Here is a 27,148-nt window from a genome sequence, read left to right as displayed (position 1 = left end):
CAGGTTGCAGGTGTCCTAATTACAAAAGGTGGCTAGACCTAGCTCAAAGGAGGTTTAAATTCTTTTATGTTTTGAAATTGAGTTTAGGGAAAGTCGTACTATTAAGAGGGATTTTAGGATAGTTGGTCAACTATTGAACTAGATGCTCAAATTCACAGATCTACATCATCCCACCTAGTCAAAAACAGCCAGCCAAATTTCATATCATATTACCTATTTTGGCTAGGCGGTAGTGCTGCCCTGTTAAGAGCGGCAGTGCCGCCCGTAACTGACCGTTGGGCTCGAGGGGTATTTATACCTTTCAGACCTGGCCTACAACGGTCATCTTCTTTACTGAGCCATTCTGCTCGAGAAAAATAGAACCAAAGCTCACCCTCTCTCCTCCATTGTTGCTCCTCCATCCCTCATGCTAATCGTTGATTCCAACCATCAAAACTTGAGAGAAAAGGCAACAAAACTAGATTAGAGAGTAGATCCATTGATTCCCAAAGTCTAAGAGCATTTGGTTCATGTTTGGCCGATGGTTCTAGGGTTTGTTACTCTTGGAGCTTGCTCCTAGCCGGCTAGGCATCGCCCTTGTGCTTGCTAACTCATGTGGCAGCCTTGGGAGGTTTGTAACCTCATTTGAAAGCTAAGAAATCACCCCTCACTTCAAGAGTTCACTCTCTTGATTTGAGAACGAGGGTAAGGCAAGCCTTGGTGGCAAGCTCAAGCCTTTTGTGGCTTCCTCAACAACATGGGCAAGCCTTAGTGGTTAGCTGAACCACGGATAAATCTTGTGTCTTGCATGCTTCATCTTGTTTACTTGCTGATTTACATCGTTGCTAGTTGTTGTTAGGGTTTAGTTGCTAGATCCACTTTTGTGTGGAGTCTCTGTGGTATTCAGTCTTTGAACTGGATCCTATCTTTATATTGTAGGAATAAGTAGCTAGTGTGGTCAGGTTCATATCTGCAAAATCTCAACTGTGTTAGATTTAGTTTCGAAGAGTGGCAGTGCCGCCCTCTGTTCTAACAGAGTTTTAAGTTAAATTTTTACAGGCCTATTCACCCCCCTCTAGGCCTTCTTTGTCTTCCTATAGATCCTACAAGTATGAACCTTGCCCATTGTGAACCCTTTAGAGAGTAGGAAGTCCCTCAATCTCTTATACCATGCTCTAGGTGCTTGCTTCAAACTATACAATGTCTTCTTCAAACTTGTACACATGGTTGGGCTTCTTATCATCTTCAAAACCGGGAGGTTGCTCAACATATACTTTTTCATTGATGTAGCCATTGAGAAATGCACTCTTGACATCCATTTGATAGAGCTTGATGTTGTGGGAACAAGCATAGGCTAGCAAGATTCTAATTGCTTCCAATCTAGCAACCGGGGCATATGTTTCTCCAAAGTCAAGACCTTCAACTTATGTATAGCCTTGTGCTACTAATCTTGCTTTGTTCCTTACTACTATCCCATCTTGATCTTGCTTGTTTCTAAAGACCCATTTGGTTCCAATCACATTATGTCCCTTTGGTCTTTCTACCAATTCCCATACTTGATTTCTTGTGAAGTTATTCAACTCTTCATGCATAGCATTCACCCAATCAACATCCTTCAATGCTTCACCTATCTTCTTTAGTTCAATGGATGACACAAATAAGAAGTGTTCACAAAATGATGCCAATCTTGATCTTGTTTGCACACCTCTTGAAATATCACCAATGATAGTGTCCAATGGATGATCCCTTGCAACATTGGTTGGTTGGAGGATTGGAACTTGATTGCTTGTACTTACTTGATCATTGGGTAGAGATGATGTACTAGCCACTTGAACTTGTTCATTATCATGGAAGCCACTTGCACTAGCTTGATTTGTATCATCTTGTACATTTGAGTTAGAGAGCACTTGTACTTGATCATCTTCATCATCATTCACTTGCCTAGGTCTCAATTCACCAATATCGATATTCTTCATGGCATTTGAAAGTTGAATGCCTCTAACATCTTCCAAGTTTTCATTCTCTACTTGTGAACCCTTGGTTTTCATCAAATTCAACATCATGAACTTCCTCAAGAGTACCACTATCCAAATTCCAAACTCTATACGTTTTGCTTGTAGTGGAGTATCCAAGTAGGAATCCTTCATCACATTTCTTATCAAACTTGCCTAATCTAGTGCCTTTCTTCAAGATATAGCATTTGCAACCAAAGACTCTAAAATATGCAACGTTGGGCTTTCTACCATTCAAGAGCTCATATGGGGTCTTCTCTTTCAATCGGTGACAATAGAGGTGGTTGCTACAATAGCAAGCCGTGTTGATAGCTTCGGCCCAAAAGGATTGACTCACATTGTACTCACTAAGCATAGACCTTGCCACATCAATGAGTGTTCTATTCTTCCTCTCAACAAGTCCATTTGATTGAGGTGTATACTTGACCAAGAATTGATGCCTAATTCCAAATTCATCACATAACTCATCAATTCAAGTGTTCTCGAACTCACTACCATTATCACTTCTAACTCTCTTGATGGTTGTTTCAAACTCATTGTGAATGTCTTTGACAAATAATTTGAATGTTGCAAATACATCACTTTTGTCCACTAGAAAGAATACCCATGTGTATCTAGTATAGTCATCCACTATCACAAAGCCATACTTGTTACCACCGATGCTAGTGTATTGAGTTGGCCCAAACAAGTCCATGTGCAATAACTCAAATGCTTTACTAGTGCTCATCATGCTTTTCTTAGGATGGGTGTTTCCAACTTGTTTGCTGGCTTGACAAGAGCTACAAAGCTTATCATTTCAAACACAACATCTTTCAAGCCTTTAACTAAGTCATGCTTAACCAATCTATTCAATTGTTTCATTCCAACATGACCAAGCCTTCTATGCCATAACCAACCCATGCTAGACTTAGTGAACAAGCATGTAGATAATCTAGCTTCACTAGCATTGAAATCGACCAAGTATAGATTCTCATATCTAAAGCCTTTGAAGATCAAATTGGAGCCATCTACACTTATGATTTCTATATCATCTACCCCAAATATGCATTTGAATCTAAGATCACATAATTGAGCCACGAATAGCAAATTGAAGTTCAAGCTCTCTACTAGCAACACATTGGATATACTCATATCATTGGATATTGCAATCTTATCAAGTCCTTTGACCTTGCCTTTGCCATTGTCACCAAATGTGATACTATCATAACCATCACTGCCATTGGTGTTGATTGAGTTGAACATTCTTGCATCACCGGTCATGTGTTGAGTGCACCCACTATCAAGAACCCAATGCCTTCCTCCGGCTTTGTAATTAACCAACAAAAGAAGATCAATTCTTTTTAGGTACCCAAACTTACTTGGGTCCTTGAAAGTTAGTTATTAGGCTCTTTGGCACCCAAATGGCTTTCTTCTTTGAGCCCATCTATGGTTTGCTAATGAACTTAGCCTTCACACCATTTGTACCCTTAGTAAGCATATAGCATGAATCAAGCTTTATGAAGGATACATTAGCATTTTTGCTCTTGTTTTTACATTCATGCTCTTTATAACCAACTTGCTTGCAACTAGTGCAAAACCGACCATTGTTCTTCACAAAACTAGTCTTGTGAGGAGCAAAGGCCGCCTTGCCTTTTTTGGGGGTATAGCCCAATCCCTCTTTGTAGAGAGAAGCTCTTTGGCTACCCAAGCACATAAGCAAGCGATCCTCACCACCATAAGCCTTAGCTAAGGTCTAAGTGAGCTTGTTGACCTTCTTCTTGAGGTTCTCATTCTCAACCACTAGTGAGGCATCACAAGTGAGACCATCACTACTAGATGAGGTAGAGGTGGATGTGCTACAAGAAGGGTTAGTGGGAGCAACAATGATCGGCATAGATGATGATTCATCAATTATATCATAAGTTAAACCTACATTGCAAGTTTCAACATGCTCCTTTTTAGTTTGCTCATCAAGCAAAGAGGAATGAGCATTTTCAAGCTTTTTGTGAGCCTTGCCAAGCTTCTCATGGGCTTCCTCTAGCCTCTCATGAGATGCATTGAGCTCATCAAAGGCTTGATTAAGGGCTTTTAGTTTCCTACGCAAGCTTTTGCATTCCCTTCTCTTGATGTCAAAATGTTCTCTAGCATCTTCTAACATATCAAATAATTCATCTTTAGTAAGCTCATCATCATCACTATCACTATCATTTTCATTTTTATGTTTATTATCATCATCATGTTCTTCATCACTTTCATCATCACTAGTTTGTACCTTAGTGGCCTTAGCCATGAAGCATGATGAAGAGTCGAAGAGAGAAGGCTTCTCATTTATAGCAATGCTTACAAGAACCTTCTTCTTGGTGGTCTTGGCATCATCACTATCATCATCATCATCACTTGAGGAAGCATCACTATCCCAAGTGACTACATATGAACCACCCTTCTTCTTCTTGAAGGCCATCTTGTCCTTCTTCTCTTTCTTTTCCTTCTTGTCCTTCTTCTTGTTCTTGTTGTTGTCATAATCATTGTCGCTATTGTATGGGCATTGAGCAACAAGATGATCTTTGCTTCCACATTTGAAGCACCTCCTTGACTCTTCCTTGTTCTTGGATGAATGCTTCTTTCTTTCTAGCATGGTAGCCCTTCTTCACTATAAACTTGCCAAATCTCTTGACAAATAGAGCCATCTTCTCATCATCATCATCATCCCATGAATCATCATCTTCACTTGATGTTTCTTGCTTTGCTTTGCCCTTGGATGATGTGGCCTTGAATGCCATGCTCTTCTTCTTGTCATCCTTCTTCTCATCTTTCTTCTCCTTCTTCTCTTCCTTCTCATCATCATCTCTATAAGCATCATCGGTCATAATATCTCCCAAGATTTGGTTTGGTGTCCTTGTGTTCAAACCGGTCCTCACTAGCAAGGTGACCAACATGCCAAATCTTGCGGGTAAACATCTCAAGAACTTATTTGAGTAGTCTTTGTCCTCTAGATGCAATCACTCAAGCAATGCACTTAGATTCACTCCCAATCTCACTATGATGATGAATCAATGATGGAGATGAGTGGAAGGGCTTTGGCTAAGCTCACAAGGTTGCTATGTCAATGCAAATGGCCAAGAGAGTGAGCTTGAACCGGCCATGGGGCCTAAATAGAAGCCCCCACGAAATAGAGCCGTTGTACCCCTTCACTAGACACTGATCGGGGTGACCGAACGCTCTGGTCAGACTGACCGGACGCTGGACCCAGCATTCGGTCACCCGATGATGACCACGTGTCCCTCTATGTTCAACAGGAGTCATCTGATCTCAATGGTCTGCTGTTGACCGGACGCAGCCGCTGAACTGACCGGACGCTGAGTCTCCAGCGTCCGGTCGTTTCCAATAAGGTTCTAGAAGCAACTTTTTCGACCGCATGCGTCCGGTCATGCTTGACCGGACCCTGCCAGCGTCCGGTGAGATACCCTAGCCTCTCTGTGTTGCCCGACAACACGACCGGACTCTGCCTCCAGCGTCCGGTCGCTGAGCGACCCAGCGTCCGGCCAGTTGACCGACGCTGGTGTCTTCACTGCTACACATGACCGGACATGCTGGTCCCCCAGAGGCCAGCGTCTGGTCACTGTATAACCAGCGACACTTACTCCTTTTCACCTCTAACTTCTTTACCCTTGTTCAAATGTGCCAACCACCAAGTGTATCACCTTGTGCACATGTGTTAGCATATTTTCACAAATATTTTCAAGGGTGTTAGCATTCCACTAGATCCTAAATGCATATGCAATGAGTTAGAGCATCTAATGGCACTTTGATAACCGTATTCCGATACGAGTTTCATCCCTCTTAATAGTACGGCTATCAAACATAAATGTGATCACACTCTCTAAGTGTCTCGATCACCAAAACAAAATAGCTCCTATGATTTATATCTTTGCCTTGAGCTTTTTGTTTTTCTCTTTCTTCTTTCGAAGTCCAAGCACTTGATCATCACCATGGCATCATCTTCATCATGCTATGATCTTCATTTGCTTCACCACTTGGAGTGTGCTACCTATCTCATGATCAATTGATAAACTAGGTTAGCACTTAGGGTTTCATCAATTCACCAAAACCAAACTAGAGCTTTCACCACCCCCGCCATGGCGCGGTAGGGTCTCGTCGGAGCTCCTACGAGACCCTATCACGCCCGCCACGGCCTCCTCCTTCTGCTCCCCCCACTCCCACCGCCTATGGCCATGTTCGCCGGCGAGCACCACCATGATGCCCTCGGCCTGATCTGGCCTAGCCACCACCACCGCCAAGACCTTAATTGCCCCCCTCCGATGTCCCCTCCGCCTGTCGGACTACCTCCCCGAAGCCCCTTCTCTTTTAAGCCCAACGGAGATGGAGACGAGTGAGGGAGAAAGCTATCGAAGATGTAGACAAAGAAGGCTGAGAGCACATCAACTCAGTCATACATATTATTCTATCTAAAAAAACTCAGTCATACACTGGCCCATATACTGAAGAGGACCATCTCCGTCATGGGCCGTCTACAGCCAGCCCAATAGTCCACCTTCGTCTGGCTCATCCCCGGAAGCCGCCGGAACGGTGAAGCCGTGAAGGCGAGGCCCCCTCATCCTCGACACCACTGCCCACTGGGTCTGGGCAGGTGTGTGAGTGGGCTTGTAAGCTTGTTCATCCCCTCATCGTCGTTGCGCTCGCGCACCTCCTCCAGCCGCCTCGCCTCATCCGCTGATCGCTGGGGCTTGGACACGGAGCAACAGAGCCCCCACTCATGCCGCTACGGTGCGGGGCCCCTCCCTGCCCGCCGTGGGCTCTGGCCGGTGTGGTGTGTGGGGGCGGCGGCTCCGCGGGCGCGGGGGGCCGGTGCTGCGCCCCCATCCGCCGGGCATGCTTCCTGCGACCGACCAAGGAGAAGAGCGGAGGGGCTCTCGGGTGAGCTCTCGCCACTTCTCCTCATGCATGTGCTCTCTAAACAGTGGTTGCTGAACTTTAGCTCGATTTCTATGTCCCCATCACAAATTCGATTTGATGCCACACCCAACTAGTAGTCCCATGATTTGACCAATTTGTTTGTAGAAAACACACTTGAAAATTTATGTGACCTCTGTAAATTTTTAGACCAAAGACCTTTTGGTCCTGCTTTATACTCCCTTCGTTCCAAATTATAAGTCGTTTTTGGTACATAGATTTTGCTATTGTATATAGAAAGCAACACAATATGTCTGCAGGGATTACCAGCTTACAAAAGAAAACATTGAAGGTGTTTTACATACCCAAGCCTCTACAAACCCGATTACATGAAACAGAAGTCTACAAGCACTCCCATAAAAAAAAGGGTCTACAAGCACCAACATCTCACCAAACGAAGCAGAAAAAGACTATCCAGTTGGGGAGTAAACAAGTTTCGCAGATGATGACCTCTGCAAATTTGATAAGCTCATTGCACTAATATGGCTGTTTCATATCACCAACTGTATTGTTTACTGGAAGAACTTGGAGGTCATAAAGGGCAGCAACAGCAAGAAGAAAGTTTTCGCACACTTCCAAATATTTTCTACAAAATGACTCTGTACTTTAGATGATAGTTGAAGTTTTAGAGCATCAGGGTAGCAATTTTCAGTGGGCATCTTGATTTATTATTAGCACCTTGTGTCAAATGGTGACTTGCCATTTATTTTGGGTTTTTGACCTAAGCTTGGTATTTTACTCCATATTATGAAAATCGGCCAGCGAAATCACATAAACCTTCATAAGAAATTCCTTTTAGGTTGACCATAGTTAACAAAACAAATAAAATTGATGGCATTCATAAACCTGCATTAAGAAAATGTCAAGAAGTAAAGCATTATGAAATCTAGATTACAGTGATAGGCAGTCTTGCCTTCTTTTATGGATTTTTTTGGTGGTTAGTTTGTTTGCTACCAGGGGTGGAGCTTTGTGTAGACCAAGGTGGGCCATGGCCCCCTTTAACCTATAAAGTTTGTTAAACACTTAATTCCACCACTTAGGTGCGGATGAATTTCTAATCTATTCCCCTTTAGTGCCTCAAGTTTGATTGGCCCCCCAACTCCACCACCGGTAGCTATTACATGCTTAAAACAGTTTTAGATAAAGAAAATGAAAATAGTAGAAGCAACTTATTTCTAAACAATATATGCTTTGGGGGATGCAATTTCGACCACAAGGATGAAAAACATTGATGCATTTTGGTTTTCTTATTTGCAACAACTACAACTTTTAATCAAATCATCAATGTCTAGAATTTATTTTGAAGGATATCTAAAGCATGGAAGCGCAACTCAAGGTTTAGTGGTATTATTTTCACATTGCCAATTAAATAGTCTTTTTATGCATTCGTGTTAAAAGTCATCAAAGTTTGCTTGAATCACAAACTGTGACGCAGCTTTGACAAAGTATCAGTTTAGTTTTCATCAATTGTGACCTACTGTTACCTACTCAGTTTATTTTCACTTTATCAGCTTGTTAGCTTAAGCACCAAAGGTTTATAAATTAGCTTGAGACAAGAATATATGGTTCCCTTTTTTATCACATTCTTGTGGAGAATTTTTTCTCTACCCCTGAGAAGCATTAGTACAATGGTTTCGTACCTCTACTTTATCCTAGGTACCAGATGAAAAACTGCAGATGGAGGCCAACTTTTGCCTTGGAGACTGGTGGGCCATCTAACACTGATGGCCAAGACTTTGATGAGGACAGTGGTTTTCTTGGTAGGACTAGACTGGGAAGACTCATCCAAGCTGCTGCAAGGGAGCTACTTGACAAGCTGAACTCTGCCAGAACGAATTCACCAACAAAGATATTCCTTGTCCTCCTTGGTTTTTACACAGCCAATGCCTTGGCAACAATACTAGGGCAAACCGGTGACTGGGATGTTCTTGTTGCTGGTGTTATAGTGGCTGCCATTGAGGGAATTGGCATGCTCATGTACAGAAAACCAATTACCAGGCCTCCTGGTAGGTTTCAGTCTTTGATTTCAATGGTGAACTACTGGAAAGCCGGTGTATGCCTGGGCCTTTTTGTGGACGCCTTCAAGCTGGGTAGCTGAGTTTACACAATCATCTTCTGCTATCTTCTTATAGTGATTTTATTTTTTGGTATATTGGCATCAAAGTAACGCCAGGATATGGTTCCATGATGGCCATTGCTCGTTGCTCGAATTCTAATAGCTGCATTTGGCTCAAATTCTGGGAGCAATGGCTGCTGAGGTATTCGATTTTTTCAAAGTTAATGAAGATGTTTGGAGCAGATATTATTCTGAGGTGACAGTATTCATTTTTCCAGAATCAAAGGCCTTGTTTGGTAACTACTGCAGGCTGTTAAGCACTGTTTGGCCTGTAACTGTAGATATGCTGTAGTTTTTCTCACCTCCATGTTATTTAACCCTAATATGCATCTATGCTTATTCAGAGAAAAATAAAAAAGAGTTGCTTCTTTAAAAAATAATGGTGTTTCTTCCGCGGAGATATGGTAGTTACCTTGTAATAGTTTGTGCATGTCAGCATGTGATGAATTAGGATACTTCTTTGATCAAGGATTACTCTATGGCCCCGTTCGTGTGCCCTTAAACCCGGTTTGATCCGGTTCTTTTTTCACCTGAAACAGTGTTTTCCTCTCACAAATTCCTCCAGAATTCCTCCAAACCATCCAAATTCCTCCGGAACCATACCATCCGAACGGGGCCAATATCTTGCAATATATGTCACTGTTTGCTGGTCATGTCCCAATGGCTTTTCCTGTAGTAGGTTAATTGTTACAAAAAAAAATTGCTTTCGCTGTGTACTCCTTTTAATCGTGGAAGCACTGAAGTCATTGTACATGTTGCCTAATATGAGTGTGCGAAGTTGTTTTCCTTCTCAGCGGGTGATGTTATTTGTTACGTACACAACCAATTTGAACAACTCTGCAACTCAAATAGTTCAGAACATTTGGATGATTGATTACTTATGATCAGCCAAATCATTCTAACATGGTCAATTGGATAATTTATTACGTATGATCATTGGGATCAAATCATTCTGTACATGAAGCATTTCTCTCCTCATTATGTTTACAGATAGATTTAGGTGCTACGAGTGGGTTCACTGGGTTGTATATGAACAGCCCGTTCGCTGCAACCGGCAGCTGCTGCTGCAACTTCTGAACTGCACAATACTGTAGAAGAGACCTACTGCAGCTGCAAGCCACAGCAAACAGGGCCAAAGCATTTCCCTTTTCATTATGTTTATAGATTATTATTATTACATGATCCTGTTTATCATTAGAGTGCACGAACAAATTCAGTTTCAAAATACAAAAGAGTGAGGAAATTAGCATAATCTAGGGCGCACAAGCGGCTGGTAGAAACAACACGTAGGCGAGCAACGTCACCTATCCTTTCTCGGTTTCTCCCTCCCTCTTGTAGCAAGCATCCCATGACACTGTTAGCAACCCAACCCATAGCCACCCGAAGATGAGAGCTCCAGCTCCAGCTCCTCCTCTTCCCGCGCTGCTCTCCCGCTGCTCCTCGCCGCCCTCCTCGGCCCCGCCGCGCCGCCTGCTCTCCTCGCCCCGCACGCCGGCCGCCTGCCGCCCGCCTCCGGCCGTCGCGCGCTCTGTCTCCGTCTCCGTCGATGCGCCGGCGGCCGCCGCGGAGCCGGCTGTCTTGGGCGCGCCCTCTGCGACGCCGCGCCGTCGCCTCATCCTCCTCCGCCACGGGGAGAGCACCGCCCGAGGCCGCTCCACCAGAGGTATGTTCAAACGGCGGCGTCCAAGAGTCCCCGTGTGTCGATTTAATTTACCCTGCACTGCAAACTGGATAAGAAGGAGCATTGGATGCAGAGGAATGGTGGTGCTTGTTTGCCGTTTCTACTAACATGTTGTAGCTGTTGCCTCTAGCTCTGCGTTTTAGACTAATTGATTGAATGTAGTGGTATAGTGCTGTTATGATCTGACCCAAATGTGTTTTCCTTTGTGGTTGCTGGCCCAAATATGTGTCCTGATGTCAGATCATAACAGACCTCTAAGCAAGGCTGGGAGAGCTGACGCAATCAGCGTTTCTAATAAACTCCAACAAATGGGATGGATACCGGAGCTTATCCTCTGCAGGTGTGTTCCAAATTCCAATTTATGTAAGACAGTGAATCAATTATCATGAGTTATTACCATATACCAATATAAATTATGAAAGCTTCATGGTGCAATTAGTCTCTGTTACCTAACTGAATGGGTTTGCAGTTGTGTTTTTTTTTTGTTTCATTTTGCTTTTGCAAATTTTGTTGTATCTGTTCAGTTTTCTAATGTTTCTTTCCTGAAAAGTTGTTACGTGGCTGCTAGGATTGAGAGGAGAGAGTCGAGGGAGCGACGGCGGCTAGCGTGCTACAATACCCGTGGCGCTACAGTACCGCGGGTACTGTTCACGTCTAGGGTTGCGAGGGTGAGAGAGAGCCGGCCGCGGGGCGTTTCCCCACGGCCGGGCAAGAGGAAAGGGATTTCCTTCTTAATTCTTGCTTTAAATAGATTGATACATCTCCTCTCCTTGTATAGAGAGGTTTACTTGACTCCTAAGCAAGCGACTCTGATCTCTAATTAACCCTAACACTAATGGGCTATACATCTAGCCCAGGTCCAATAGGACCCTGCCATACTCTAACACTACACCCCACCTAGACATGCAGCTCGTCCTCGAGCTGCAACCTAACCAACTTATAACGATGTCTCGACACAAACCTATCACTTAAAAAACAAGCCTTTTACATCTCGGCTTATTTTATTATTATCAACCGAAAATAGATGTGAACTCTTTATTTTTGCAGCCTCTTCAATTGATGGCGGACACCAGCCCGACGCATAAGCTGCACGTAGACAACCACCTGGATCCCATGGACACCATCTTGACGAAAGGGGTGCATGTATATGGCCACCTAGAATTAGTCGCAACAACGGCCTGCGAAGGCGCCCTCGCGGTGGTCGGTGGCGGAAAGCGGCGGTGCTAGGCAGTGCGCTCCCGCCGGTGACACCATGCCTTCGCCCCGCCGGACGGATGCTGGTCTGCACCGCACAAAGAAGAGCGGATGGCTTTCGACGGAGAAGGGAAACCGCCGACACCTGATGTGTAAGCATCTTCCCCGCCGGCTCCATCGCGATGTCCGTCGGCTGGTCGATCTGCCGCGACTTGTCGCCCGCGTCTTGGATCTGCTGGACGCCGGCGCCCCTATAGAAGATGCCATCGGTGAATGGGTGCTGGAGGCTCGGCCCACCGGAAAGGACAACAGCGCCGGTGGTGGGCGCTGGAGCGACCGTCGTCGTGGCCGCCGTGGTGCTTGCCATCGTGTACACCGGCCCTATCGTCGATGCCATAGCAGAAGACGGGATCGGCGAAGGAGAGGGCGGCATCCACGGCTGGTGGATGGGAATCGGGGCGGTTGCCTGCACGTCCTGAACAGCGGCGTCGGCGCGACTGGGAACGAGGTCGTCGCAGTCCCGTCGGAGGGCATCCCATACTGGTACGAGATCGGCAGCATCTGCTGAGAAGACGGCAGGGACGGCGGCGGCGGCGGTAGCAGCTGCTGCTGGGACGTCGGCGGCGGGTTCGGCTGCGGCCCCAGCAGGAACCCATGAATCCCGGCCACCATCTTGCCGTGGTCAAGGACAGCCGCCGTCAACTGCTCGTTCGTCATGACGCCCACGGCGGAGGACGACGCACCCCGCGGCCATCTGCAGCGAGGATTGCGGCACCCTGGCCGACGTGGAAACCGCGGACAGCGGCAGGGACGCTGGTGGCAGTGGGTGGACATGATCGAACCAGAGATCTCTGATACCAGATTGTTACGTGGCTGCTAGGATTGAGAGTAGAGAGTCGAGGGAGCGACGGCGGCTAGCGTGCTACAGTACCACGCGTACTGTTCACGGCTAGGGTTGCGAGGGTGAGAGAGAGCCGGTCGCGGGGCGTTTGCCCACGGCCGGGCAAGAGGGAAGGGATTTTTTTCTTAATTCTTGCTTTAAATAGATTGATACATCTCTCCTTATATAGAGAGGTTTACTTGACTCCTAAGCAAGCGACCCTTATCTCTAATTAACCCTAACACTAATGGGCTATACATCCAGCCCAGGCCCAATAGGCCCCTGTCATACTCTAACAAAAGTAGTGTCTCTTTATTGACTCAGTTTTTATATCAGATTACCACCTTCTGCTTCATTTGTTTTGTTGTTCTTTCTCTCTTTATTTTCCTATAGGAACGGTTATCCTGCATTTGCATACATATATATTGGTGTTCCTATGTTTGTGTCTCGTCAAATATATAGTTGCCCCTATTCCTTTTTTGGTACCGTGTCCGTGTTTAAGGGGAATGACCCTGCAAAGGCTATTCTATTACTCATCATCTATAGGGGCTAAAAGGAATTTCTTATGAAGGTTTATGTGATTTCGCTGGCCGATTTTCATAATATGGAGTAAAATACCAAGCTTAGGTCAAAAACTCAAAATAAATAACAAGTCACCCTTTGACACAATGTGCTAATAATAAATCAAGATGCCCACTGAAAATTGCTACCCTGATGCTCTAAAACTTCAACTATCATCTAAAGTACAGAGTCATTTTGTAGAAAATATTTGGAAGTGTGAGAAAACTTTCTTCTTATTGTTGCTGCCCTTTATGACCTCCAAGTTCTTCCAATAAACAAACAGTTGTTGATATGAAACAGCCATATTAGTGCAATGAGCTTATCAAATTTGCAGAGGTCATCATCTGCGAAACTTGTTTACTCCCCACCTGGATAGTCTTTTTCTGCTTCGTTTGGTGAGATGGTGGTGCTTGTAGACCCTTTTTTTTATGGGAGTGCTTGTAGATTTCTGTTTCATGTAATCGGGTTTGTAGAGGCTTGGGTATGTAAAACACCTTCAATGTTTTCTTTTGTAAGCTGGTAATCCCGGCAGACATATTGTGTTGCTTTCTATATACAATAGCAAAATCTATGTACCAAAAACGACTTATAATTTGTAACGAAGGGAGTATAAAGCAGGACCAAAAGGTCTTTGGTCTAAAAATTTACAGAGGTCACATAAATTTTCAGGTGTGTTTTCTATAAACAAATTGGTCAAATCATGGGACTACTAGTTGGGTGTGGCATCAAATCGAATTTGTGATGGGGACATAGAAATCGAGCTAAAGTTCAGCAACCACTGTTTAGAGAGCACATGCATGAGGAGAAGTGGCGAAGCTCACCCGAGAGCCCCTCCGCTCTTCTCCTTGGTCGGTCGCAGGAAGCATGCCCGGCGGATGGGGGCGCAGCACCGGCCCCCGCGCCCGCGGAGCCGCCGCCCCCACACACCACACCGGCCAGAGCCCGCGGCGGGCAGGGAGGGGCCTCGCGCCGCAGCGGCATGAGCGGGGGCGCTGCTGCTCCGTGTCCAAGCCCCAGCGGTCAGCGGACGAGGCGAGGCGGCTGGAGGAGGTGCGTGAGCGCGACGACGACGAGGGGATGAACAAGCTTACAAGCCCACTCACACACCTGCCCAGACCTAGTGGGCAGTGGCGTCGAGGATGAGGGGGCTTCGCCTTCACGGCTTCACCGTTCCGGCGGCTTCCGGGGATGAGCCAGACGAAGGTGGACTATTGGGCTGGCTGTAGACGGCCCATGATGGAGATGGTCCTCTTCAGTATATGGGCCAGTGTATGACTGAGTTTTTTAGATAGAATAATATGTATGACTGAGTTGATGTGCTCTCAGCCTTCTTTGTCTACATCTTCGATAGCTTTCTCCCTCACTCTTCTCCATCTCCGTCGGGCTTAGAAGAGAAGGGGCTTCGGGGAGGCAGTCCGACAGGCGGTGGGGACATCGGAGGGGGGGGGCAATTAAGGTCTTGGCGGCGGTGGTGGCTAGGCCAGATCGGGCCGGGGGCATCATGGTGGTGCTCGCCGACGAACATGGCCATAGGCGGTGGGAGTGGGGGGAGCGGAAGGAGGAGGCCGCAGCGGGCGTGATAGGGTTTCGTAGGAGCTCCGACGAGACCCTACCGCGCCATGGCGGGGGCGGTGAAAGCTCTAGTTTGGTTTTGGTGAATTGATGAAACCCTAAGTGATAACCTAGTTTATCAATTGATCATAAGATAGGTAGCACACTCCAAGTGGTGAAGCAAATGAAGATCATAGAATGATGAAGATGATGCCATGGTGATGATCAAGTGCTTGGACTTGAAAAGAAGAAAGAGAAAAACAAAAAGCTCAAGGCAAAGATATAAATCATAGGAGCTATTTTGTTTTGGTGATCGAGACACTTAGAGAGTGTGATCACATTTAGGTTTGATAACCGTACTATTAAGAGGGATGAAACTCGTATCGGAATACGGTTATCAAAGTGCCACTAGATGCTCTAACTCATTGCATATGCATTTAGGATCTAGTGGAATACTAACACCCTTGAAAATGTTTGTGAAAATATGCTAACACATGTGCACAAGGTGATACACTTGGTGGTTGGCACATTTGAGCAAGGGTGAAGAAGTTAGAGGTGAAAAGGAGTAAGTGTCGCTGGTTATACAGTGACCAGACGCTGGCCTCTGGGGGACCAGCGCGTTCGCTCATGTGTAGCAGTGAAGACGCCAGCGTCGGTCAACTGACCGGACGCTGGGTCGTTCAGCGACCGGACGCTGGAGGCAGAGTCCGGTCGTGTTGTCGGGCAACGCAGAGAGGCTAGGGTATCTCACCGGATGCTGGCAGGGTCCGGTCATGCATGACCGGACGCATGCGGTCGAAAAAGTCGCTTCTGGAACCTTATTGGAAACGACCGGACGCTTCTAGAAGCGACTTTTTCGACCGCATGCGTCCGGTCATGCTTGACCGGACCCTGCCAGCGTCCGGTGAGATACCGTAGCCTCTCTTCTTCTTGAAGGCCATCTTGTCCTTCTTCTCTTTCTTTTCCTTCTTGTCCTTCTTCTTGTTCTTGTTGTTGTCATCATCATTGTCGCTATTGTATGGGCATTGAGCAACAAGATGATCTTTGCTTCCACATTTGAAGCACCGCATTGACTCTTCCTTGTTCTTGGATGAATGCTTCTTTCTTTCTAGCATGGTAGCCCTTCTTCACTATGAACTTGCCAAATCTCTTGACAAATAGAGCCATCTTCTCATCATCATCATCATCCCATGAATCATCATCTTCACTTGATGTTTCTTGCTTTGCTTTGCCCTTGGATGATGTGGCCTTGAATGCCATGCTCTTCTTCTTATCATCCTTCTTCTCATCTTTCTTCTCCTTCTTCTCTTCCTTCTCATCATCATCTCTATAAGCATCATCGGTCATAATATCTCCCAAGATTTGGTTTGGTGTCCTTGTGTTCAAACCGGTCCTCACTAGCAAGGTGACCAACATGCCAAATCTTGCGGGTAAACATCTCAAGAACTTATTTGAGTAGTCTTTGTCCTCTAGATGCAATCACTCAAGCAATGCACTTAGATTCACTCCCAATCTCACTATGATGATGAATCAATGATGGAGATGAGTGGAAGGGCTTTGGCTAAGCTCACAAGGTTGCTATGTCAATGCAAATGGCCAAGAGAGTGAGCTTGAACCGGCCATGGGGCCTAAATAGAAGCCCCCACGAAATAGAGCCGTTGTACCCCTTCACTAGACACTGATCGGGGTGACCGAACACTCTGGTCAGACTGACCGGACGCTGGACCCTAGCCTCTCTGCGTTGCCCGACAACACGACCGGACTCTGCCTCCAGCGTCCGGTCGCTGAGCGACCCAGTGTCCGGTCAGTTGACCGACGCTGGCGTCTTCACTGCTACACATGACCGGACGCGCTGGTCCCCCTGAGGCCAGCGTTTGGTCACTGTATAACCAGCGACACTTACTCCTTTTCACCTCTAACTTTTTCACCCTTGCTCAAATGTGCCAACCACCAAGTGTATCACCTTGTGCACATATGTTAGCATATTTTCACAAACATTTTCAAGGGTGTTAGCATTCCACTAGATCCTAAATGCATATGCAATGAGTTAGAGCATCTAGTGGTACTTTGATAACCGTATTCCGATACGAGTTTCATCCCTCTTAATAGTACGGCTATCAAACCTAAATGTGATCACACTCTCTAAGTGTCTCGATCACCAAAACAAAATAGCTCCTATGATTTATATCTTTGCCTTGAGCTTTTGTTTTTCTCTTTCTTCTTTCGAAGTCCAAGCACTTGATCACCACCATGGCATCATCTTCATCATGCTATGATCTTCATTTGCTTCACCACTTAGAGTGTGCTACCTATCTTATGATCAATTGATAAACTAGGTTAGCACTTAGGGTTTTATTAATTCACCAAAACCAAACTAGAGCTTTCACCACCCCCGCCATGGCGCGGTAGGGTCTCGTCGAAGCTCCTACGAGACCCTATCACGCCCGCCGCGGCCTCCTCCTTCTGCTCCCCCCACTCCCACCGCCTATGGCCATGTTCGCCGGCGAGCACCACCATGATGCCCTCGGCCTGATCTGGCCTAGCCACCACCGCCGCCAAGACCTTAATTGCCCCCCTCCGATGTCCCCTCCGCCTGTCGGACTGCCTCCCCGAAGCCCCTTCTCTTTTAAGCCCAACGGAGATGGAGACGAGTGAGGGAGAAAGCTATCGAAGATGTAGACAAAGAAGGCTGAGAGCACATCAACTCAGTCATACATATTATTCTATCTAAAAAAACTCAGTCATACACTGGCCCATATACTGAAGAGGACCATCTCCGTCATGGGCCGTCTACAGCCAGCCCAATAGTCCACCTTCGTCTGGCTCATCCCCGGAAGCCGCCGGAACGGTGAAGCCGTGAAGGCGAGGCCCCCTCATCCTCGACGCCACTGCCCACTGGGTCTGGGCAGGTGTGTGAGTGGGCTTGTAAGCTTGTTCATCCCCTCATCGTCGTTGCGCTCGCGCACCTCCTCCAGCCGCCTCGCCTCGTCCGCTGACCGCTGGGGCTTGGACACGGAGCAGCAGAGCCCCCGCTCATGCCGCTACGGTGCGGGGCCCCTCCCTGCCCGCCGTGGGCTCTGGCCGGTGTGGTGTGTGGGGGCGGCGGCTCCGCGGGCGCGGGGGGCCGGTGCTGCGCCCCCATCCGCCGGGCATGCTTCCTGCGACCGACCAAGGAGAAGAGCGGAGGGGCTCTCGGGTGAGCTCTCGCCACTTCTCCTCATGCATGTGCTCTCTAAACAGTGGTTACTGAACTTTAGCTCGATTTCTATGTCCCCATCACAAATTCGATTTGATGCCACACCCAACTAGTAGTCCCATGATTTGACCAATTTGTTTATAGAAAACACACCTGAAAATTTATGTGACCTCTGTAAATTTTTAGACCAAAGACCTTTTGGTCCTGCTTTATACTCCCTTCGTTCCAAATTATAAGTCGTTTTTGGTACATAGATTTTGCTATTGTATATAGAAAGCAACACAATATGTCTGCAGGGATTACCAGCTTACAAAAGAAAACATTGAAGGTGTTTTACATACCCAAGCCTCTACAAACCCGATTACATGAAACAGAAGTCTACAAGCACTCCCATAAAAAAAGGGTCTACAAGCACCAACATCTCACCAAACGAAGCAGAAAAAGACTATCCAGTTGGGGAGTAAACAAGTTTCGCAGATGATGACCTCTGCAAATTTGATAAGCTCATTGCACTAATATGGCTGTTTCATATCACCAACTGTATTGTTTACTGGAAGAACTTGGAGGTCATAAAGGGCAGCAACAGCAAGAAGAAAGTTTTCGCACACTTCCAAATATTTTCTACAAAATGACTCTGTACTTTAGATGATAGTTGAAGTTTTAGAGCATCAGGGTAGCAATTTTCAGTGGGCATCTTGATTTATTATTAGCACCTTGTGTCAAATGGTGACTTGCCATTTATTTTGGGTTTTTGACCTAAGCTTGGTATTTTACTCCATATTATGAAAATCGGCCAGCGAAATCACATAAACCTTCATAAGAAATTCCTTTTAGGTTGACCATAGTTAACAAAACAAATAAAATTGATGGCATTCATAAACCTGCATTAAGAAAATGTCAAGAAGTAAAGCATTATGAAATCTAGATTACAGTGATAGGCAGTCTTGCCTTCTTTTATGGATTTTTTTGGTGGTTAGTTTGTTTGCTACCAGGGGTGGAGCTTTGTGTAGACCAAGGTGGGCCATGGCCCCCTTTAACCTATAAAGTTTGTTAAACACTTAATTCCACCACTTAGGTGCGGATGAATTTCTAATCTATTCCCCTTTAGTGCCTCAAGTTTGATTGGCCCCCCAACTCCACCACCGGTAGCTATTACATGCTTAAAACAGTTTTAGATAAAGAAAATGAAAATAGTAGAAGCAACTTATTTCTAAACAATATATGCTTTGGGGGATGCAATTTCGACCACAAGGATGAAAAACATTGATGCATTTTGGTTTTCTTATTTGCAACAACTACAACTTTTAATCAAATCATCAATGTCTAGAATTTATTTTGAAGGATATCTAAAGCATGGAAGCGCAACTCAAGGTTTAGTGGTATTATTTTCACATTGCCAATTAAATAGTCTTTTTATGCATTCGTGTTAAAAGTCATCAAAGTTTGCTTGAATCACAAACTGTGACGCAGCTTTGACAAAGTATCAGTTTAGTTTTCATCAATTGTGACCTACTGTTACCTACTCAGTTTATTTTCACTTTATCAGCTTGTTAGCTTAAGCACCAAAGGTTTATAAATTAGCTTGAGACAAGAATATATGGTTCCCTTTTTTTATCACATTCTTGTGGAGAATTTTTTCTCTACCCCTGAGAAGCATTAGTACAATGGTTTCGTACCTCTACTTTATCCTAGGTACCAGATGAAAAACTGCAGATGGAGGCCAACTTTTGCCTTGGAGACTGGTGGGCCATCTAACACTGATGGCCAAGACTTTGATGAGGACAGTGGTTTTCTTGGTAGGACTAGACTGGGAAGACTCATCCAAGCTGCTGCAAGGGAGCTACTTGACAAGCTGAACTCTGCCAGAACGAATTCACCAACAAAGATATTCCTTGTCCTCCTTGGTTTTTACACAGCCAATGCCTTGGCAACAATACTAGGGCAAACCGGTGACTGGGATGTTCTTGTTGCTGGTGTTATAGTGGCTGCCATTGAGGGAATTGGCATGCTCATGTACAGAAAACCAATTACCAGGCCTCCTGGTAGGTTTCAGTCTTTGATTTCAATGGTGAACTACTGGAAAGCCGGTGTATGCCTGGGCCTTTTTGTGGACGCCTTCAAGCTGGGTAGCTGAGTTTACACAATCATCTTCTGCTATCTTCTTATAGTGATTTTATTTTTTGGTATATTGGCATCAAAGTAACGCCAGGATATGGTTCCATGATGGCCATTGCTCGTTGCTCGAATTCTAATAGCTGCATTTGGCTCAAATTCTGGGAGCAATGGCTGCTGAGGTATTCGATTTTTTCAAAGTTAATGAAGATGTTTGGAGCAGATATTATTCTGAGGTGACAGTATTCATTTTTCCAGAATCAAAGGCCTTGTTTGGTAACTACTGCAGGCTGTTAAGCACTGTTTGGCCTGTAACTGTAGATATGCTGTAGTTTTTCTCACCTCCATGTTATTTAACCCTAATATGCATCTATGCTTATTCAGAGAAAAATAAAAAAGAGTTGCTTCTTTAAAAAATAATGGTGTTTCTTCCGCGGAGATATGGTAGTTACCTTGTAATAGTTTGTGCATGTCAGCATGTGATGAATTAGGATACTTCTTTGATCAAGGATTACTCTATGGCCCCGTTCGTGTGCCCTTAAACCCGGTTGATCCGTTCTTTTTTCACCTGAAACAGTGTTTTCCTCTCACAAATTCCTCCAGAATTCCTCCAAACCATCCAAATTCCTCCGGAACCATACCATCCGAACGGGGCCAATATCTTGCAATATATGTCACTGTTTGCTGGTCATGTCCCAATGGCTTTTCCTGTAGTAGGTTAATTGTTACAAAAAAAAATTGCTTTCGCTGTGTACTCCTTTTAATCGTGGAAGCACTGAAGTCATTGTACATGTTGCCTAATATGAGTGTGCGAAGTTGTTTTCCTTCTCAGCGGGTGATGTTATTTGTTACGTACACAACCAATTTGAACAACTCTGCAACTCAAATAGTTCAGAACATTTGGATGATTGATTACTTATGATCAGCCAAATCATTCTAACATGGTCAATTGGATAATTTATTACGTATGATCATTGGGATCAAATCATTCTGTACATGAAGCATTTCTCTCCTCATTATGTTTACAGATAGATTTAGGTGCTACGAGTGGGTTCACTGGGTTGTATATGAACAGCCCGTTCGCTGCAAGCCGGCAGCTGCTGCTGCAACTTCTGAACTGCACAATACTGTAGAAGAGACCTACTGCAGCTGCAAGCCACAGCAAACAGGGCCAAAGCATTTCCCTTTTCATTATGTTTATAGATTATTATTATTACATGATCCTGTTTATCATTAGAGTGCACGAACAAATTCAGTTTCAAAATTACAAAAGAGTGAGGAAATTAGCATAATCTAGGGCGCACAAGCGGCTGGTAGAAACAACACGTAGGCGAGCAACGTCACCTATCCTTTCTCGGTTTCTCCCTCCCTCTTGTAGCAAGCATCCATGACACTGTTAGCAACCCAACCCATAGCCACCCGAAGATGAGAGCTCCAGCTCCAGCTCCTCCTCTTCCCGCGCTGCTCTCCCGCTGCTCCTCGCCGCCCTCCTCGGCCCCGCCGCGCCGCCTGCTCTCCTCGCCCCGCACGCCGGCCGCCTGCCGCCCGCCTCCGGCCGTCGCGCGCTCTGTCTCCGTCTCCGTCGATGCGCCGGCGGCCGCCGCGGAGCCGGCTGTCTTGGGCGCGCCCTCCTGCGACGCCGCGCCGTCGCCTCATCCTCCTCCGCCCACGGGGAGAGCACCTGCCCGAGGCCGCTCCACCAGAGGTATGTTCAAACGGCGGCGTCCAAGAGTCCCCGTGTGTCGATTTAATTTACCCTGCACTGCAACTGGATAAGAAGGAGCATTGGATGCAGAGGAATGGTGGTGCTTGTTTGCCGTTTCTACTAACATGTTGTAGCTGTTGCCTCTAGCTTTGCGTTTTAGACTAATTGATTGAATGTAGTGGTATAGTGCTGTTATGATCTGACCCAAATGTGTTTCCTTTGTGGTTGCTGGCCCAAATATGTGTCCTGATGTCAGATCATGACAGACCTCTAAGCAAGGCTGGGAGAGCTGACGCAATCAGCGTTTCTAATAAACTCCAACAAATGGGATGGATACCGGAGCTTATCCTCTGCAGGTGTGTTCCAAATTCCAATTTATGTAAGACAGTGAATCAATTATCATGAGTTATTACCATATACCAATATAAATTATGAAAGCTTCATGGTGCAATTAGTCTCTGTTACCTAACTGAATGGGTTTGCAGTTGTGTTTTTTTTTTGTTTCATTTTGCTTTTGCAAATTCTGTTGTATCTGTTCAGTTTTCTAATGTTTCTTTCCTGAAAAGTTGTTACGTGGCTGCTAGGATTGAGAGGAGAGAGTCGAGGGAGCGACGGCGGCTAGCGTGCTACAATACCCGTGGCGCTACAGTACCGCGGGTACTGTTCACGTCTAGGGTTGCGAGGGTGAGAGAGAGCCGGCCCGCGGGGCGTTTCCCCACGGCCGGGCAAGAGGAAAGGGATTTCCTTCTTAATTCTTGCTTTAAATAGATTGATACATCTCTCCTTGTATAGAGAGGTTTACTTGACTCCTAAGCAAGCGACTCTGATCTCTAATTAACCCTAACACTAATGGGCTATACATCTAGCCCAGGTCCAATAGGACCCTGCCATACTCTAACACTACACCCCACCTAGACATGCAGCTCGTCCTCGAGCTGCAACCTAACCAACTTATAACGATGTCTCGACACAAACCTATCACTTAAAAAACAAGCCTTTTACATCTCGGCTTATTTTATTATTATCAACCGAAAATAGATGTGAACTCTTTATTTTTGCAGCCTCTTCAATTGATGGCGGACACCAGCCCGACGCATAAGCTGCACGTAGACAACCACCTGGATCCCATGGACACCATCTTGACGAAAGGGGTGCATGTATATGGCCACCTAGAATTAGTCGCAACAACGGCCTGCGAAGGCGCCCCTCGCGGTGGTCGGTGGCGGAAAGCGGCGGTGCTAGGCAGTGCGCTCCCGCCGGTGACACCATGCCTTCGCCCCGCCGGACGGATGCTGGTCTGCACCGCACAAAGAAGAGCGGATGGCTTTCGACGGAGAAGGGAAACCGCCGACACCTGATGTGTAAGCATCTTCCCCGCCGGCTCCATCGCGATGTCCGTCGGCTGGTCGGCGACTTGTCGCCCGCGTCTTGGATCTGCTGGACGCCGGCGCCCCTATAGAAGATGCCATCGTGTGAATGGGTGCTGGAGGCTCGGCCCACCGGAAAGGACAACAGCGCCGTGGTGGGCGCTGGAGCGACCGTCGTCGTGGCCGCCGTGGTGCTTGCCATCGTGTACACCGGCCCTATCGTCGAATTTCATCCCTTTTCTTTATTATATCTCTCCCCCTATGTGAAATTCTCCCCTTTTCACTATCTTTGAATTCTCCACCTTTTACTATCTTTGTACAATAATTGCTCTCCCCCTTTGTCATCAATGACCACAAAGGTTCAAAATGTAGATATTATCAATGTCAATCAATGGGGTGAGGATCATATTCTCAAATTTGGTTCAAGCTAGAATATTTGCCAAAGATATTAAACTCGGTTTGATCCAAGGACAAGCTTCTTCACACCTCCAAATAAGGGTTATCTTGTACCATGTTGAGTTAAACACTTAAAGCTCATTTTCTAGATTAAACACTAGGTTTACAAGCCCATAAACATGTCATATGCTACCACTAGATCAAATCAAGCATAGAAGCAATAGTGATACCATATAAACATCAAATTCATTTGATTTTCATGAATGAGCCTAATAAAATAGAGAAATGTCTAGATGCACTAATCATGTCCTTAGCAAAGATGTATGCCATGCCAATCAACTTTTACCTTGGTTAGCTCGAAGGTGAGGCATGTCATATAAGTGGGGGTGCATCAACACATATTTGAAAAATCCAATATGTTCAACTCATTCCTTAGCTTGCAAAACCTTTTCTCATCCAATGGCTTAGTGAATATATCGGCAAGTTGATCTTCGGTGCCTATACTCTCAATGCAAATGTCCCTTTTTTGTTGGTGATCTCTTATGAAATGGTGGCGGACATCAATGTGCTTTGTTCTTGCATGTTGCACCAGATTGTTGGTTAGCTTGATTGCACTCTCATTGTCACATAGCAATGGCACTTTCTTGAACTTGATTCCAAAGTCATTCAAGGTGGCCTTCCTCCAAAGAATTTATGCACAACAACTACCGTCGGATATGTATTCAGCTTCGGCGGTTGATAATGCAACTATTTTGCTTCTTTGATGACCATGAAACAAGTGATCTTCCCAACAATTGACATGTGCCCGAGGTGCTCTTCCTTTCAACCTTGCATCCCGTATAATCCGAGTCGGAGTAACCAACTAGCTCAAACTTTGCTCCTTTGGGATACCATAAACCAACATTTGGTGTATGCTTCAAGTACCTCAATATCCTATTTGTAGCCTTCAAATGACTTTCTCTTGGTGAGGCTTGAAATCTTGCACACATGCATACACTAAACATGACATCGGCCTTGATGCGGTCACATAGAGTAGGCTTCCAATCATAGACGATACAACTTTTGATCTACCATATTTCCACTTGCATCACTATCCAAGTTGCCATTGGTTTCCATGGGTGTGCTAATGGCTTTACTATCACTCATGTCAAACTTCTTGATCATGTCCTTGATTACCCCTTGACTCACAAATGTACCATTTTTCAATTGCTTGATTTGAAGACCAAGGAAGTAACTCAACTCTCCAATCATGGACATCTCAAATTCATTAGCCATCATCTTTCCAAATTCTTCACAAAAAATCTTGATTGGTTGATCCAAATATGATATCATCAAACATAAATTTGCAACACAAACAAGCCTTTTCCAATCTTCTTGATGAAAAGAGTAGTATTGTAAGTGCAATCAAGCCCCTATTGTGGGTTTTGGTATTGATGACCACCAAATTAGAGGAATAATGAGGTTTATCGAGATGACAAGCAGGGAATCGAAAAATGAGGATGATATACAGGTTGCAGGTGTCCTAATTACAAAAGGTGGCTAGACCTAGCTCAAAGGAGGTTTAAATCTTTTATGTTTTAAAATTGAGTTTAGGGAAAGCCATACTATTAAGAGGGATTTTAGGACAGTTGGTCAACTGTTGAACCAGATGCTCAAATTAACAGATCTACATCATCCCACCTAGTCAAACAGCCAGCCAAATTTCATATCATATTACCTATTTGGCTAGGGGTGCAGTGCCGCCCTGTTAAGAGCGGCAGTGCCGCCCTTAATTGACCGTTGGGCTCCGAGGGGTATTTATACCTTTTAGACCCGGCCCACAATGGTCATCTTCTTACTGAGTCATTCTGCTCGAGAAAAATAGAACCAAAGCTCACTCTCTCTCCTCCATTGTTGCTCCTCCATCCCTCAAGCTAATCCTTGATTCCAACCATCAAAACTTGAGAGAAAAGGCAGCAAACTAGATTGGAGAGTAGATCCACTGATCCCCAAAGTCTAAGAGCATTTGGTTCACGTTTGGCCGGCGGTTCTAGGGTTTGTTACTCTTGGAGCTTGCTCCTAGCCGGCTAGGCGTCGCCCTTGTGCTTGCCAACTCGTGTGGTTAGCCTTGGGAGGTTTGTAACCTCATTTGAAAGCTAAGAAATCACCCCTCACTTCAAGAGTTCACTCTCTTAATTTGAGAACGAGGGTAAGGCAAGCCTTGGTGGCAAGCTCAAGCCTTTTGTGGCTTCCTCAACAACGTGGACTTAGGCAAACCTTAGTGGTGAGCTGAACCATGGGATAAATCTTATGTCTTGCGTGCTTCATCTTGTTTACTTGCTGATTTACATCGTTGCTAGCTGTTGTTAGGGTTTAGTTGCTAGATCCACTTTTGTGTGGAGTCTCTGTGGTATTCAGTCTTCGAACTGGATCCTATCTTTATATTGTAGGAATAAGTAGCTAGTGTGGTCAGGTTCATATCTGCAAAATCTCAACTGTGTTAGATTTAGTTTCGAAGAGCGGTAGTGCCGCCCTGTAAGGCCGGTAGTGCCGCCCTCTGTTCTAACAGAGTTTTGAGTTAAATTTTTACAGGCCTATTCACCCCCCCCCCTCTAGGCCTTCTTTGTCTTCATGTAGATCCTACAAGTGGTATCGGAGCGAGGTTGCTTCGTATACGCTTCATCGCGTGATGTATGGAAGAAGGAGAAGGTTCGAAGAACATTCACGTTGTGGACGCAATTGGTGTGCACGTTGAGGATGTCGGCAGCAGCAGCGAGTTGTCCATGTCGACAGCAAGTGATGCCACCATCAAAGAACCCAAGACCACCGATGTCGAAAGAAGAAAGGCAAGAAAAGAAAGAAAAGCCACAAAGATCGCAACAAGAGAAGCTAGAGAAAAGAAGAAGGAAGAGCAGCGGCTCAAAGACAAGAAGAAGAGAAAAAAGCTAGAAGAATCACAAGAGAGGCAAGAGCTAAGAGAAGGGCAGCAAGAGCTCAAGAGCAAGAGAAGAATGAGTATGATGCATCATCTAGTGAGCTCTCTAGTAGCTCGGACGATGGAGATGATGTTGTGTCATACCATGCTTCAAAAGATAGCAAGGAGGTGAAGAGCAAGGATAAAAAGAAGGATAGCAAGGACAAGGGCAGCAACAACAACAAGAACAAATATGCCGCCGTATCCTTTAATTATTCTTACTTGTCTAACCATAACAAAAGGTCCTTTGTCAATGTACCCGTGGGCAAGTTGCCTCATTTTGATGGGACAAATTTTGCCAAGTGGAAGCACTTGATGAGTGCCTATCTTGTAGGTCTTCACCCCGGTCTTTGGGAGATTGTAGTGAATGGATTGCAGCCACCGGAAGATCCCGAAGCACCAACAAATGAAGAGCTAGCTGCTGTCCATCTCAATGGCCAAGCCACAAACATTCTTCTTAGTGCCTTGGATGGAAATGAGTACAACCGTGTGATG

General features: G+C 45.5%; 1 protein-coding gene across 2 annotated transcripts; it reads left to right on the top strand.

Annotated features, from left to right (window-relative positions):
• Positions 1-9,670: 9,670 nt before the first annotated feature.
• Positions 9,671-20,731, top strand: LOC136545981 (ycf20-like protein). Of its 2 annotated transcripts, none has more exons than XM_066537959.1 (3): positions 9,671-10,720; positions 10,979-11,078; positions 19,813-20,731. In XM_066537959.1, the coding sequence occupies exons 1-3, from the start codon at positions 10,444-10,446 to the stop codon at positions 20,252-20,254; spliced, it is 819 nt and encodes a 272-aa protein (XP_066394056.1). In that variant the 5' UTR covers positions 9,671-10,443; the 3' UTR covers positions 20,255-20,731. The 2 variants fall into 2 exon arrangements, with proteins under 2 accessions (XP_066394056.1, XP_066394057.1); XM_066537960.1 differs by lacking the exon at positions 19,813-20,731 and adding an exon at positions 11,786-12,372.
• The last annotated feature ends 6,417 nt before the right edge of the window (positions 20,732-27,148 follow it).

The sequence above is a fragment of the Miscanthus floridulus genome, chromosome 3 (genome assembly GCF_019320115.1).
Source record: "Miscanthus floridulus cultivar M001 chromosome 3, ASM1932011v1, whole genome shotgun sequence".
NCBI lineage: Eukaryota > Viridiplantae > Streptophyta > Magnoliopsida > Poales > Poaceae > Miscanthus > Miscanthus floridulus.
The sequence above is the reverse complement of the archived record's forward strand: the minus strand, read 5'-3'. Positions and strand labels throughout refer to the sequence as shown.

Coding starts and splice junctions, on each gene's coding strand:
- LOC136545981 (XM_066537959.1), top strand. CDS start 10,444: ATGAGAGCTCCAGCTCCAGCTCCTCCTCTTCCCGCGCTGCTCTCCCGC. Junction 10,721..10,978: donor CCGAGGCCGCTCCACCAGAG/GTATGTTCAAAC, acceptor TCCTGATGTCAG/ATCATAACAGACCTCTAAGC. Junction 11,079..19,812: donor CCGGAGCTTATCCTCTGCAG/GTGTGTTCCAAA, acceptor ACTTTATCCTAG/GTACCAGATGAAAAACTGCA.